The following is a 16124-nucleotide window of genomic DNA, read 5'->3' as shown; positions in this document are numbered from 1 at the left end:
TAATTTTTTGTATTTTTAGTAGAAACGGGGTTTCACCACGTTTGCCAGGATGGTCTCGATCTCCTGACCTCATGATCTGCCCGCCTCGGCCTCCCAAAGTGCTGGGATTACAGGTGTGAGCCACCACGCCCAGCCGAAAGCAAGTCTTTCTATAGGTAGCAGTCCTACGTCTGTGTTAACTCTTCTCTACACAATATAATATTTAAAAATATTTTGCAGTGAAAATGACTTTTCTAAGCATGCCTAGAAACTCAGAAGTCATATAGGGAAGGAATGGTAAGTTCAACTGTACTCAAAAGACTTAGGCCGGGTGCAGTGGCTCATACTTGTAATCCCAGCACTTTGGGAGGCCAAAGTGTGAGGATCACTTGAGGCCAGGAATTCAAGACCAGAGACCTCTGTGTCTATGAAAAATAAAAAATCAGCTGGGTGTGGTGGCGTATGCCTGTAGTCCAGGCTCCTTGGGAGACTTAAGTAGAAGAACAGCTTGAGGCCAGGAGGTTGAGGCTGCAGTGAGCCATGATAGCGCCACTGCACTCTAGCCTGGGTGACGGCAAGACCCTGTCTTATTTAAAAAAATAAAAGGAAAAGAAACATGTAGCATTTGGTTATATCTGTAGATGTTGACCTTTCTTCCTTTTTGTGAGATTTGAACAAGCTTATCTTTTATTTAAGTATAGATGGGTCTGTGAAGATGACCTAACAGTGTTAGATTGATTCACCTCAAAGCAGGTAGAAGGCTTTACTTTTTCCTCTGGTATACCTAGCCTGTTTTAGCAGGACCCTCTCACATGGCGGTTGGTGCTCTTTCTTCCCATTCCCATGTTCTCATAATTGTATTGTGTTTAGGATGTCACATTTGCCTGTCTTTTGAGGGAGAGAAGATATTAGGTACTATGCTGGGCATACATAGAAGCATCCAAATGATTGCGTGAAAAGTAACAAGGACCAGATATTCCACACCCTCCTGCTGCTGCCGCCTCCCTGCCTGCCCCCGTCCCCCACCGTTTTCTTTAACTTTGACAGAGATTCTCTAGGTCAGTTTATTATGAAGAGTTTAATTTTCTACCTTTGTCCACAGAACAATTCTTTTCCAATTTCTGTAGCTCAGATTTGTAGTTTCTACGGCCTAAGAGCGGTAAGGCACTAAGAAGCTGCTCCCTTACTTGTAACTTCCGCAAACACTGTGGGTTGAACTCAGCATTCCTGAGAACTTCTTTTACTGCAGCATTCAGCATTTATCAAATGGAATAGCTGGTAGTCTCAGAATGAGCCTGTCTTTCTTTCTTCCCTCCTTTCTTTTTGTTGTTAATTTTTTAAACCAAACTTGTGACTTTATTTGAATTTTACCAGTTTTTCCATTAATGTCCTTTTCCCCCACTCCAGGATCCTGTGCAAGGCACCATTTAGTTGTGATGTTTTCCAGCTTTCTTTGGTCGGAGACAGTTTTTTTAGTCATTTCTTGTTTTTCATGATCTTGAAAGTCCTGAGGAGTACTGGCCAGGTGTCTTATAGAGTGTCCCCCAGTTTGGGTTTTTCTGTTGTTTTACTCATGATTATATTTGGGTTATGGGTTTTTGTTATGAATGCCAGAGAGGTAAAATGCCTTTCTTGTCACATCATTTCAGGGACACATGATATCTACATGACATCATGAGGTTAACCTTCTTACTGGACTAAGATAGTATTTGGCAGTTTTCTCTACTGTGAAGTTAACGTTTCTCCCTTTTCGTATTCTAAGGAAGCAGTCACTGAATCTAGTCTACCCTCAAGGGGTAGGGTGGGTAGGAATTAAGCTCCACCTCCTATAGGGGGAAATAGCCACATATATTATTTTGAATTTTTCCTATAAGAAGAATTTGCCTCTCCCTCCCCCCCCCATTTCTTTAATCATTCAATAATTATTTCCATCAGTATGAACTCATGTAGATTTACATTTTGGCTTATAATCCAACGCTGTTATTTATTTTATTCCTTCTACTGTCATGGCTTGGGCCATTAGGAGTTCTTTCAGGTTGGTTCCTGTATCCCTTTGACTTGTTCCATGTTCCATTTCTTTATTTTTGAGACAGGGTCTTAGTCTGTCACCCAGGCTGGAGTGCAGTGGCACCATCATGGCTCACTGTAGCCTCAACCTCCCAGGCCCAAGCAATTCTACCTCAGCCTCTGGAGTAGCTGGGACCATAGGCACTTGCCAACATGCCTGGCTAATTTTTTCTTGTAGAGATGGGGGTGTCTCTGTGTTGATCAGGCTGGTCTGGAACTCCTGGCCTTAAGCAATCCTCCCTCCTTGGCCGCTCAAAGTGTTTGGATTATAGGCATGAGCCACTGTGCCCGACCCCATGTTCCATTTCCTTTAAGGCACTGCAAGATGCTTCATACTCATCTTGTTTTTGCCCTGCCCCAGTCCCTAGACTCAGACCTTTTTCCAAGCAGCTTGGTTCCTTTTGCTGGAGAATGGTATTGAAAAACAAGATCAATTCTGGGTGTTGGGTATGCTTATTGCTACTAGGATGTCATTGCTTCTGCCCCTCTCAGAATTGACCGATCGATCTGTTGATCTGTCTGTCTATCCATGTATCTGTCTACATCTCTGTCATTGATCCATCTATTGAGCAATCTGTATCTATGTAATCTATCTTCCTTTAGAAAATTATTGTGGGAAATTTCTGGCAAACACAATAGTAATTCTCAGTATCTGTTATGAAGCTTGAATAATTATCAATTAGTGGCAATCTTGGTTTTACTTATATAACCCCTCCCTAGTGTCTCCTCATTTTTTTTTTTTTAATTTTTTATTCTTTTTGAGACGGAGTCTGGCTCTGTCGTCCAGACTGGAGTGCAGTGGCACAATCTTGGCTCACTGCAAGCTCCGCCTCCTGGGTTCACACCATTCTCCTGCCTCAGCCTCCCGGGTAGCTGGGACTAAAGGTGCCCACCACCATGCCCGGCTAATTTTTTGTATTTTTAGTAGAGACGGGTTTCACCGTGTTAAATATAGGATGGCCCCGATGTCCTGACCTCGTGATCCACCTGCCTCGGCCTCCCAAAGTGCTGGGATTACAGGCGTGAGCCACCACGCCTGGCCGTCTCCTCATTATTTAAAGAAAATTCTACTGGCTATTATTTCACCTGCAGATATTTCCATCTTTATCTCTAAAAAATGACTCCTTTAAATATATATATTTAAATTGAAGTATAGTAGATACAGTAGAAGGTATGAAAGTGTAGAGTTTGATGAATTTTTATAAATGTATTTATCTCTGTAATCACGCAGATTGAAATATAGAACATTTTTAGCTCATTAGAAAACTCCCTAATTCCCATTGACAATTTTTGTAGGGACCTTTAAAAAACAAGCATAATCACAATACCATTATAGTACCTAAAACAATTTTAACAGTAATTCCCTAAAATCAAATATCTAGTTGTTTGCGTAGGCTCCCCTTTCATCCCCATCTTCCCACTTGCCCCAGCAGTGTACTGGTTGAAGAAGTTGACTTGTCTGTAGTTTATCACAGTCTGGGTTTTGGTGAGAGTATCCCCATGGTATCATTTAACATGTCTCTCATAGTGACCTTCTTGGGGAAACTTGGCTGTTTCTTTCTAACTAGGTAACCCTAACACAGTAATGGGCAGTGATCCTGCCTTTGGAGAAACTTCATCAGTAAGATAATTTCACCAGGGATAGATATATTGTCCCTAATAACTAATGGTATCTGATTAAAGTTTTGCTGCCTTGTTCTACTAGCTAGTTCCAGAAAATGCCTTCAGAAATCTTGTATCCTTTCCAGTATCCAGCTAAAACTGAATAACCTTGCATGTGGGAGAGAATTTTTTTGTTCTTGGTTTTGTTTTCTTCCATTCTAAAAGGTAGACCAGGATAGAACAATTCACCTTTTTGGTGGTGTTTTATAGCTCTGTCAAAATATCTGTACAGGGCTAGCTATGGTTAAAGTTCTGACTAAAGGATTGCAGTACAGAAGAAAGGAATAAGCTATGAAAATAATTGGTCTTGGTTGTTTTGGTTTGCTAAATTCTCTTTTTTTCTTTTTACATTATAGATCAGCTTGAACGAGTCTTTTTACGACTTGGCCATGCTGAAACAGATGAACAATTACAGAATATTATATCTAAATTCCTTCCTCCTGTTTTGCTCAAACTGTCTAGCACCCAAGAAGGAGTACGTAAAAAGGTAAGCATGTTGGGACAGCTGGGGGAATTAAATAATGAATAAATGAATACACATTATCAAGTGAGTTCTCTGTTCCCATTATTGAATTCTAGGTTTGTGATCTTAATTATGGTCTTTCAAAATGGAGAGTAAGTATAGAACCAGCTTTTATGATTTAAAAGTAGCTTTTGTATCCTTAGCACAGCTGTCTTTAGCACCAACTGTCTACTTGGCATCAGTGCCAGATAATATAATTGAGATAATTATCCTGGAATGGATGGAGACATGATCTGAAATCCATGCCCTTGATTCCAATATGAAAGTCGTGTGGCAATGGGGCAAAAATATTCTTTAGTTAGTTGTTGACAAAGACTATAATTTTAACTAAAAGTAAGCAAAATAAAAATAATTTAAGCGAAGTATTGTATAGCTCCTGTTTTAGGATTCTACAAAGTACTCTTACAAAAGGTTGGATAACTGTCACATCAGTATTTTCATTTTCATTTTCTTTCTCTTTTTTTAGATAGGGTCTCACTCTGTCACCCAGGCTGGAGTGCAGTGGCACAATCACAGCTCACAACAGCCTCCATCATCTGGGCTCACGCCATCCTACCTCAGCCTCCCAAGTAGCTGGGACTACAGGTGCAGACCACCATGCCTGGCTGATGTTTAAATTTTTTGTAGAGACAGGGTTTCACTTTGTTGCCCAGGCTGGTCTCAAATTCCTGAGCTCAAGCGATCCACCTGCCTCGGCCTCCCAAAGTGCTGGGATTACAGGCATGAGCCACTGTGCCTGGCCAGTATTTTTATTTTTTAATGGAACTGTTCTACATGGAACATTTTCCCCTTGATTTGTAGAATTGTTCATTAGTCTTCCAGTATATTTATAATAGGTCATCCAGTCTTTGAGCTATAGTCAGGTTTTATTCCTTGGACCACTCTAATTGGCAGTGACTTCCTGGAGGTCTGCCCTGAGAGGGATTCCAAAGTCTGATTTGGGTTCAGTGCAGAAAGAGTATCTTTAAGAATGTCTTTTATGTTTATGTTTCTTTACAGGAGGGAATGGCATTCTTGTCATGTATTTGGCATGTCTGCTGTTAATCCTTCTTTGCTGAGATAGACGTGCATTTGATTATATCACTCTTCTATTTAAAACCCTTCTGTGACCTTCTCTTACCCTTAGGATACCAAGGTCTAAAAGGCCCTTCAGGAGTTGATTTCTGTTTACTTACTTAGCTTTATCAGTTTCGTTATTTAGCAGATATTTACTGAGTGCCTTCTATATGCCAAATCTTGGGGATATGGTGATGAATGATGACAACACCTAGTTGGGGAAATCAGTATAAAACAGTCAGGCAAATAGTACATAATTATAATTTGAGATACATACCAAGATGGAAAAGGAAAGGATTTTATGAAAGAATATATTTGGGACATAATTGAGACTAAGTGGGGGGTATAAGGGGAGGCCTCTGGTGTGTGCAGGAAGTAGCCAGGCTAAGAGATGGGGGAGACCATTAATAGGCCCTGTGCAGGTGTTCAGAGCAACACACAAAGTGTGATGCTTTCAGGAAATTGGAGGCCACAGTGATGTCTCCAGTGCATGAGAGGAAGCCTGATAGGAGGAAAGAGGTATTCCAGGGGCACTAATTTGAAAGGGTATTGATGGTAGTGCCACCATAACTCTAGCTGTTGGCTGGAGAAAGACTTGGAGTAGAGGCCAAGAGTGGAGACCTGAAGAGCAAACAGGGAACTTTTGCATTAGTCCAGGCTTAGTATTGTCAGTAGTTTTCAACTCATTTACTTATCTTAGATTTTTTTTGTTGTTGTTTCTTTGTATTTTTTTTATAGAAAGTCATTCATCTCTGTCCATCTACTTTAAATGTTCAGTTGTGTATCATTCACTTCTACCATACTATTATTATTTTTTTAAAAAATAAATTTATGTATATTTGAGGTTTACAATGTGATGTCATAGAATACATATAGATTTTAAATGTTTACTGAAACAGTTGAGCATATCTTTCTCACATAATTTTATACTATTACTCTTAATATTCTATTATCATTATTTCAAATGGGAAATTCTATTCTTGTTTCTGATTTTATTACTACCAAAGTTTTAAGCTTTTAATGGGCCATTTTGAAAGGAAACCCAGCTTTTAGATTAATGTTCCCTTTTTAACTGTATTTTTTCTATTTTTATTCAAATTATTTCCTTTTTTGGATATTTTTTCTTGTGTAAAGTTTTAATTTATATAATGATCTGTCAATGCTTCTTATGTGTCAAGAAAAGTGCTAAGGACTTACATCCTCATGAGGTTATGTGAGATAGGCATTATCCCCATTTTATAGATGAAACTGAGGCTTGGAATGATTAATACACTTGTTTAAGGTCAGATAACAAATGGTCAGGCCAGGATTTGAACCCAGGGCTTTTGAACTTCACAATGTAAGCTTGGCCATCAAGTTAAATGCTTTATTCTTTAATTATAATATGTTTAAAAAAAAGAACCAAAAATGCCCTCAGCTTATGAATTTCTCCTTGATGACTGTTTTAGTTATATTTAATAGTTATATTGATGTGCAGTTTGGTCATTTTATCTTTGACTTATTTATAAGAGTGTTGTTTTTAGTTTCAAAATATTTGATATAAAATTTGCCTGGTTTTATTGCATTCTGGTCAGAGATCATAGTGTGCAAATGTTACAGTCCTTCAAAGTGTATTCTAATGTTTGTAAGAAAAGCCTTTCAGAAGATAAAAGGGATACTTCCTGTTTGTGGAATATGGAGCTCAGCATGAGTTATGGCCATTCATTAGTAACATTGTGCATTTATGTCTTGAACCTGTCTTCCAGTCCTATTATAAGTTGGTAGTACTGAAGTATAATGTCATACTACTGTTACAGTTTTTCTGATTTTTCTTTCAGTTTTGATAATCTTGGCTTGCTGCATTTTGATGTACAAGTTTAACACCTTGTTTTTATTAATAATTATAGTGTTTTATGTATATTTTTTATCTTTTGAATTCCATTTAAGGTTTTTTCTCCAAAACCTGTTTTATCCAAAATTAGTATTGTTAACCATCGCTTTCCTTCTGTCTGATAAATATTTGCCCCAGCCTGCAATTTTAACCTTATTTACTTTGGCTATATCTCTTAGTACAATGGAAATGTCACATATTTTTGAGGTTTGAATTGAGGGCATTTACATCAGTTATTGTGATTATTAACCTAAATTTTTAAGAAAAAATTTTATTGATTCATAATTATACATATTTATGGAGTACATACGATATTTTGATACATGCATGTAATATGTAATCAAATAATTTAGTATTTAGGATACTCATCACCTTATTTATTGTTCTTTTGGGTTGGGAACATTTTAGATCTTCTAGCTATTTTGAAATATACATGATGATTAACCTGTTTTATCACTTGGTCTATTTGTCCTTTCCCTCTCTTCCTTTCTTTCCTTCTCTTCCCTTCTTTCACTTTCTCGTTATCAAACTATGAACACTGGTGTCTTCAAGGGGCTGTGAAAGGACAAGGGAAAAGGGATGCTTAAGATTTTCCACTTGATTTGTTATAATAAATATATCTTTTTATTACAACTTTAAAAAGCAATAAAACAGAATAAAGTAATAAGGATAAATATAATCACTTTGAACTTAATATATTTAATTTATACTAATAAAAGAGCATTTTTATTTGTCCTTGTCAAATTGGTTAAGTTGGAAAACTTTTGGAATAGGGGAAATGGAATCAAACAGCTAAAATAGCCTGTTATATAGTAAGCATTGTGCTAAACTCTCTGACTCATCTTTTCATTAAATATTTACAGTAGCCTTTGAAATGTTATTTGAATTCCACAAGTGATTTTTAAATCTTTCTTGGTTTATAGAGGATTCCAGACAAGATATAACCATATTTAGGAAATTCGCCGATATTTAACGTGACAATAATGCTAGTAGGAAATTAAGTAATTAATCCATTTAAAATTAAAAATAGGCCAAGTGCAGTAGCTCATGCCTGTAATCCCAGCACTCTGGGAGGCTGAGGTTGGAAGATAGTTTTGGGACCAGCCTAGGAAACATAGCAAGATCTCATTTCTACCAAAAAGAAAGAAAAAAGCCATGCATGGTAGCATGTGCTTGTAGTCCCAGTTTCTTCAGTGGCTGAGATAGGGAGATTCCTTGAGACTAGGAGTTCGAGGCTGCAGTTGGCTATGATAATGCCACTGAACTCCACCGTGAGTGACAGAGTGAGACCCTGTCTTGGAAGAAAAAAATCAAAATAAATTTATTATTTAAAAAAAGCATGTAATTGTGGGCAAGATTCTCTATCTCCATCAGTATAATTTTCTATAGAGTCCTTCTGGGAATCAGCCTAGATTAGAATGTCAGAAGAGGGCTCTTTCCTTTAGACTACTTCCTCCTGATTGTTTTCCCTTGTCCCCTAGCAGTATCTCAGATCCGGGACAGATAGGAAGTTTGGATGAAGTATAGATGACAGTGCAAGTTTCTAGCTTCTTGGAAGGTATCATGTCTCACTGACAAACACTGTCACTGATGTGAGTTCAAATATCAGTGTTTGAAAAAGTTAAAAAAAAATGGGCTCTGGAGTCATATTTTGACTGCTATTTGCTGGCCCAGTATCCTTGGACAGGTTACTTTACTTGAGGCTTCTGCTTCCTCATCTGTGAAATGGGAATGACACCACCTCACTGGTTGTCATGAGAATCATATTAGATAAGGAATGCCTGGGGGAAGAGTGCATAGAAACTGTGTGATAAATGATAGCTATTTTATTATTACTATTTTATTCATTCAACATTGATTACAGAGTTGTTTTTATTCCTAAACATAATTCACCTATTTTGTTATTGCTCTAGATCTCTTGGAATTTTTTGCTGTCACTGTCAAACATCTCTACATCTTTCCTTGTGCATGCTTTGAGGCTAGAGCACAAATTTCAGAAATGAGGGAGAATAGTGTAAACCTGGCCCTGCAGAATAATTATCTTAAACTCTTGAGTCTTTCTTAGGCAAGACTTTCTACAAATCTTACTTCTCAATGCTCGATTTCTTTTCTCTTGGCAGATAATCTTTTTATTGTAGTATAATTGAGGATTTGACATGAGCCTCTGTACATCCCTTTCTGTCCATGCAAACTGTTGACTTGTCAATTTCTGTTTTGCTCTCTTTTCCCACTTAAAGGAGAGGAAGGTTATTATTTCTTACAAATTATTTGATAGTATCAGATGATATTCAGAATACAATAAAAATGCCTCACACTATTCACAATAGTGACTTGAAACCAACCCAATTGTCCATCAATGATAACCTGCATTAAGAAAATGTGGCAGATATACACCATGGAATACTATGCAGCCATAAAAAAGGATGAGTTCATGTCCTTTGCAGGGACATGGATGAGTCTGGAAACCATCATTCTAAGCAAACTATCACAAGGACAGAAAACCAAACATCACATCTTCTCACTCATAGGTAGGAGTTGAACAACAAGAACACGTGGACACAGGGCGGGGAACATCACACCCTGGGGCCTGTTGGGGGTTGGGGACCTGGGGGAGGGATACCATTAGGAGAAATACCTAATGTAAATCATGAGTTGTTGGGTGCAGCAAACCAACATGGCACGTGTATACCTATGTAACAAATCTGCACGTTGTACACATGTACCCTAGAACTTAAAGTATAATAAAAACAAACAAAAAGCAACTCCCAGAGAAAAATAAAAATGCCTCAGCATTTTGCCAGCATCCTTTCTGCTTTTATGAACTCTTAACCATTCTGGGCTTCAGTCAGATGCAGTGTGCCCCAAACCTTCTTATAACTGATACTCTGCTTGGAGCTCATTAATTATTCAGAACTCAGTGTTCCTGTCACTTCCTCCTTGAAGTCCTTCTTGATAGAGCAGATACTTTTCTCTTCTGGAAATCCACTGTATCTTGTATATCTTGTATGTCTCTCTTTTCATAGTATTCATGGTATGTTGCAATAATCTGTTCTTCTTGGGGGACATGCTTCAGTCTAGGCCCAACTTGGATCTCAACTTTAACTAAAGGCCATCATAAAAATAAATTCACTTGGTTGGGCGTGGTGGCTCACACCTGTAATCCCAGCACTTTGGGAGGCCTAAGTGGGTGGATTGCTTGAGATCAGGAGTTTGAGACCAGCCTGGACAACATGATGAAACTGCGTCTTTACTAGAATACAAAAATTAGCCAGGTGTGGTGGCTGGTACCTGGAATCCCAGCTACTCGGGAGGCTGAGGCAGGGGAAATGCTTGAACTCAGAAGGCGGAGGTTGCAGTGAGCTGAGATCACACCAGTACATGCTAACCTGGGCAACAGAGCGAGATTCCGTGTCAAAATAAAAATAAAAAAGCCAGGTGCAGTGGCTTATGCCTGTAATACCAGCACTTTGGGAGGCAGAGGTGGGCAGATCGTGAAGTCAGGAGTTCGAGACCAGCAGGCCAACATAGTGAAAAAATAGAAAAATTAACTGGGCATGCTGGCGCACTCCTGTAATCCCAGCTATTCGGGAGGCTGAGGCAGAAGAATTGCTTGAATCGGGGAGGTGGAGGTTGCAGTGAGCCAAGATTGTGCCACTGCACTCCAGCCTGCACGACAGAGCAAGACTCTGAAAAAAGAAAAAAAGAAATTCACTAGTGCATAGATTTTTGGGAGACAGTATTTTTGAACAAGACTCATGTAGTGTATACTCCCTTTCTGGGATGTAAAATTTACACCCTTTAAAAGAACAAAGTAGCTACTATTCACTAACATAGATAACATCTGAGAAATGAATTTTAAGATGAGTGGTTTTTAAGATATGCTCAATAACTTCAGTTCCCATCTCTCTATATTTTAGGTAATGGAACTGCTGGTGCATCTGAATAAACGTATAAAAAGCCGCCCCAAAATACAACTTCCAGTAGAGACACTGTTGGTTCAGTACCAGGACCCTGCTGCAGTTTCCTTTGTCACAGTGAGTGTTGTATTGGAATGTTTTCTGATTCATAGCAAATTTTCTTCCTTAACATTTATCAGATGTCATCAACATATTGGCAAGCTTAAAATTTCACCTTAGACCACTTCTAAATGAAACATGAGATTTTTTTTTTTTTTTTTTAAATGACATACTGTTTTTCCACTGAGTACCAATCCAGAGGAAATGCTACTTTACAGTAGCAGGGTAATGAGTGGCTGTTTACATTGGGCAAAGGAATGTCGGTGAAATGACTTGTCAGGTATGTTGTTATATAAAATAATGATTTGATTTTTGGTAAGAGACTATGTGAGATGGGTCGGAATAGAGGGAAATGTTATACGGCTTGGGCACGAATAAAGCATAATGGAGGAAAAAAATGAGTAAAATGGCAAAAAAATAAAGTGACTTTTAAAAAATCTTTTGTGTTTTTGATGTGTATATTCAGAAAGATAACTTTTTTATAAAGTGGAGTAAATCTGACTCTGGTAAGAAACATTCCTTTTAAAGTGTTGTCTTCATAAAAATTAAATGTAAAAAATGTTGGTGCTGTGTGATGGCAGGTGATGTTTTTTTCCTGGTCCTTGTAGTTCCTAGCATTGAGGCAGAATCGATGGACTCTTATCTAACCTCTGGAGTCACAAACCTTTTGGAGCCTGTTATTGGTCCAGACGTCATTTTGTCTGTGCCTGTTCTGGATATTTGGCTCAATTACACATTTCCTTTCTTTAAGCAAATAGGAACACTGTGTGCCAATAAAAATGCCAAATATAATTTATTTAAAGAAGTAATTTTATGAAGCCCATTTACTTTAGTAAATAATTCTTCAGAGGCCAGGCACGTTGGCTCACGCCTGTAATCCCAGCACTTTAGGAGGTTGAGGCGGGCTGATCATGAGGTCAGGAGTTCAAGACCAGCCTGGCCAACATAGTGAAACCCCATCTCTACTAAAAATATAAAAATTTGCCGGGCGTGGTGGCGCATGCTTGTAGTCCCAGCCACTTGGGAGGCTGAGGCAGGGGAATCACTTGCACCTCAGAGGTTGAGGTTGCAGTGAGCCAGGATTGCAGCACTGCACTCCAGCCTGGGTGACAGAGCGAGAATCCATCTTGGGGGGGAAAAAAAATAAAAGAGCTTCAGAAAAGCAATTCTTAATCTTATCTGTAAATCCAGATATCTGTTTATGGGTTTGCTTAAAATGCAGTATTCACACAGATTATAGTGATACCGGTTGAGTATCCCTTATCTGAAATGCTTGGGACTAAAAGTGTTTTGGATTTTGGAATAGTTGCATTATACTTACCTGATTTAGCATCCCAATCCAAAATCTGAAATGCCACAAGGAGCATTTCTTTTCTGTGTCTTGTTAGCACTCGTAAAGTTTCAGATTTTGTAGCATTTTGAATTTCAGATTTTCAAATTTGGGATGCTCAGCCTTGCACAGACACACAGCACTCAGTTTCCTTTGGTTCATCCTGCGTTGGTGAGGTACTGAAGTGAGGAACCACAGAGTGCTGCAGTATACTAAGTTTGTTTTAGTCATTTGACCAGTGAGAAATGGCAGTCTAGGATTTGTCGACACCCCATCTCCTCCTAGCTTGTAAGGATTAATGCAACAGGCTGGGAGATCTGATGCTAATGTGTAGTGTGTAGGTGTAAATAGGTTGAATGATTTTTTTTTCTTCTCCACGATAAACTGCATATATGAATGCTTTAGATTAGTCCATGCTACCTCACATTTGACCTACTTTAAAGCCAGCATTTTGAATAAGTTGGACTGGAATTCTTCCTCTGAGATACAGTAGTTGGTAAAGGTGCAGTAAACATGTGGAGGGAGGATGAGTCACGTTTACAATGTCTTTGTTGTAACCATAACTCTCGAATAAATTATCAATCATATATTTTCATTGAAATCATAGAGTATTTCCTTCACACTCACTTGCTTTTCTCTTATTGCATTAGAATTTTACTATAATTTATGTTAAAATGGGCTATCCTCGCCTACCAGTGGAAAAACAATGTGAACTGGCCCCTACGCTTCTTACTGCCATGGAAGGGAAGCCTCAGCCACAGCAGGATAGGTACGGTTTCCTCAATTATCTAATTTCCCTCCTACAGGAGTCAACAACTGCCTTTCAAATATTAGTTCACATGTTTGGTTTTACTTGAGCAAATGGGAGGTCTTGAGCTGTTTTAGCTGACAAATAATAGAATTTTCCATGGTACCTCAAAGTTACTGTTTCATTAATACTATCATAAAATTTCTTGATGTGAACATTGAAAAATGTGCAGAACTGGCCGGGCGCGGTGGCTCAAGCCTGTAATCCCAGCACTTTGGGAGGCCGAGACGGGTGGATCACGAGGTCAGGAGATCGAGACCCTCCTGGCTAACACGGTGAAACCCCGTCTCTACCAAAAAATACAAAAAACTAGCCGGGCGACATGGCGGGCGCCTGTAGTCCCAGCTACTCGGGAGGCTGAGGCAGGAGAATGGCGTAAACCTGGGAGGCGGAGCTTGCAGTGAGCTGAGATCCGGCCACTGCACTCCAGCCTGGGTGACAGAGCAAGACTCCGTCTCAAAAAAAAAAAAAAAAAAAAAAGAAAAATGTGCAGAACTAACAACATTTATCTAAGTCTGTGCATTTTTTTGGCTAGTTATCTTGAAGCAGTTAATTTTATGTGATTGCAAAAATTAGAATTAAAAATCCTTTGCATCAAAACATTTCTATATTGGAAGATGTAAAGTTTCACAGTGGTTTTCTTAAGGAACAGAGCACTCATTTGTATTGTTTTGGGAACTGGAGAGGTGAAAAGGGTTTTAGATAACATCATTTGTTTCTAGGCTTAGGCAAAAGTTCTTTGTTGTAGCCCTGTCATAGTGAGAATCATGATGAAGAGTGCAGAAGTATAGAGGAAAGATGGAGTGAAATCATATTTTCAGTTCACCTTTTAGAGCATATTCATTTTTAAAGAAATGCTGTAATACAGAAGAAGTTTACAAGTAAAATTAATAGACATTATAAGCACAGTGAAATTGTTTTCGGATGTTTTAAGAGTATCAAAAGATGTTAGTGAAAGGAATTACTGAGGCCTGTTACTTAAATTCATGCAGTGGAAATTTTAATATTGTATTCAAAATATTAATATGATTTTTAATTTTTAGAATAACTTTAGTTGTGGAAAATACGTATATATTTGCAACCTCTGCCTCCGAGTTGAAGTGATTCTCCTGCCTCAATCTCCTGAGTAACTGGGATTACGGCTGCCTGCCACCATGGCCAGCAAACTTTTTGTATTTTTAGAAGAGATGGGGTTTTACCATGTTGGCCAGGCTGGTCATGAACTCCTGACCTCAGATGATCTGCCCACCTTGGCTTCCCAGAGTGCTGGGGTTACAGGCATGAGCCACTGTGCCTGACTGAAAATAATTCTTTATTTTTATTTATTTAGTTATTTATTGAGATGGAGTCTTGCGCTGTCGCCCAGGCAGTGTCGTGATCTTGACTCACTACAAGCTTCGCCTCCTGGGTTCACGCCGTTCTCCTGCCTCAGCCTCCTGAGTGACTGGGACTACAGGCGCCCGCCACTGGGCCTGGCTGATTTTTTGTATTTTTAGTAGAGGCAGGGTTTCACCGTGGTCTCTATTTCCTAACCTTGTGATCTGCCTGCCTCGGCTTCCCAAAGTGCTGGGATTACAGGCAAGAGCCACTGTGCCTGGCCTGGAAAATAATTCTTTTTGAAAAGACAAATTGTAAGTTGAACTTTACTTAAGATTTCATATAAAATCTCTTGTGGAAACTTCAGATATTAACATTGAGCCCATTTTATGTATTTTTTTCGTATAATTTTAGTGATGAGCCAGATTGGCTAAATGCTAATCATCACTCAATATACTGAACTTTCAATAAAAAAGAATTCTAGGCCAGTCCCTACATCAGGACTTTGTAAATTAGTGGTGTTGAAAAGGAATGTCTCTTGCTTAAAACTGCTAGTTTTTGTTATGTGATTTTTGTTTTGTCTGTGTTTTGCATGTATAAAAATCTCATTTTTTAAGTGGTTGCAATAAATGTAATTGTTTTTTCAGCTTAATGCATCTTTTAATACCAACCCTTTTTCACATGAAATACCCTGTTGAATCATCAAAATCAGCTTCTCCATTTAATCTTGCTGAGAAACCAAAGACTGTGCAGCTGCTTTTGGACTTCATGCTAGATGTCCTTCTGATGCCTTATGGGTGAGTTAAAAAATAAAAACAAAGCAATCTTGTTCTTGACTGCTTTTACTATGTGGAGTTAAATACTATTTTAAATGATTCAACTCTCACTAGTAAATGAATGCATCTCAACATCATTTATGTTTATAGAGATTTTTTTCTTCTAAACCTCTTCTAAACTTCAGCTCCACTGCTTATTGGCCTTACAAATGCTGAGTTGCTATTATGATTTTTAGACTCTACCTGCCTAAGGTGAAATCAGTCTTTCCCCATAAAAATAGTTCCTCTTAGGCCAAGGTGGGAGGATCACTGGGAGCTAGGAGTTTCAGACCAGCCTGGGTAACAGAGCAAGACTCTCTCAAAAAAAAAGTTTCTCTTTTAAATTTGCTATCAATGCTATGATGGTTCTCTTTGCCACCTAGCCATACAATGATAAATTGTCTCCAGCTTTTCTCTTCTTTGTTGCTGCAATATCAGTTGCATACTGCCTCCTTCCTTCTCCTTGCTGTGTCTGGAACCCTTCCCACTGCTATTGTCTAGTTTTACCTCTTTTCAACTCTTGTCATAATTTCTTTCCCAGCGGCTCCACTTCTTCAAATCTCTCTATACCACCTCTCTGTGCTTTACTGGATTTTCAAAACACAGATCTCATCAGGCAACACCTTAAAATCCTTGGTTTCTCATATCCTGTCATTATGCATTTCATGCACTCTTATGTGT

General features: G+C 38.6%; 1 protein-coding gene across 4 annotated transcripts in view; it reads left to right on the top strand.

Moving 5' to 3' along the window:
• The window catches only part of ECPAS (Ecm29 proteasome adaptor and scaffold), a 124579-nt gene that overhangs the window by 29285 nt on the left and 79170 nt on the right, over positions 1–16124 (top strand). For all 4 annotated transcript variants that reach the window (XM_007968436.3, XM_007968435.3, XM_037983513.2 and 1 more), the window contains 4 exons: positions 4065–4195; positions 11075–11191; positions 13154–13272; positions 15276–15425. In XM_007968436.3, the coding sequence (XP_007966627.1) occupies positions 4065–4195; positions 11075–11191; positions 13154–13272; positions 15276–15425 (517 nt within the window). The remainder of the gene's footprint in view (positions 1–4064; positions 4196–11074; positions 11192–13153; positions 13273–15275; positions 15426–16124) is intronic.

Source organism: Chlorocebus sabaeus, chromosome 12 (genome assembly GCF_047675955.1).
Source record: "Chlorocebus sabaeus isolate Y175 chromosome 12, mChlSab1.0.hap1, whole genome shotgun sequence".
In the NCBI taxonomy this organism is placed as follows: Eukaryota; Metazoa; Chordata; class Mammalia; order Primates; family Cercopithecidae; genus Chlorocebus; species Chlorocebus sabaeus.
This window is presented reverse-complemented; position numbering and strand designations above follow the sequence as displayed.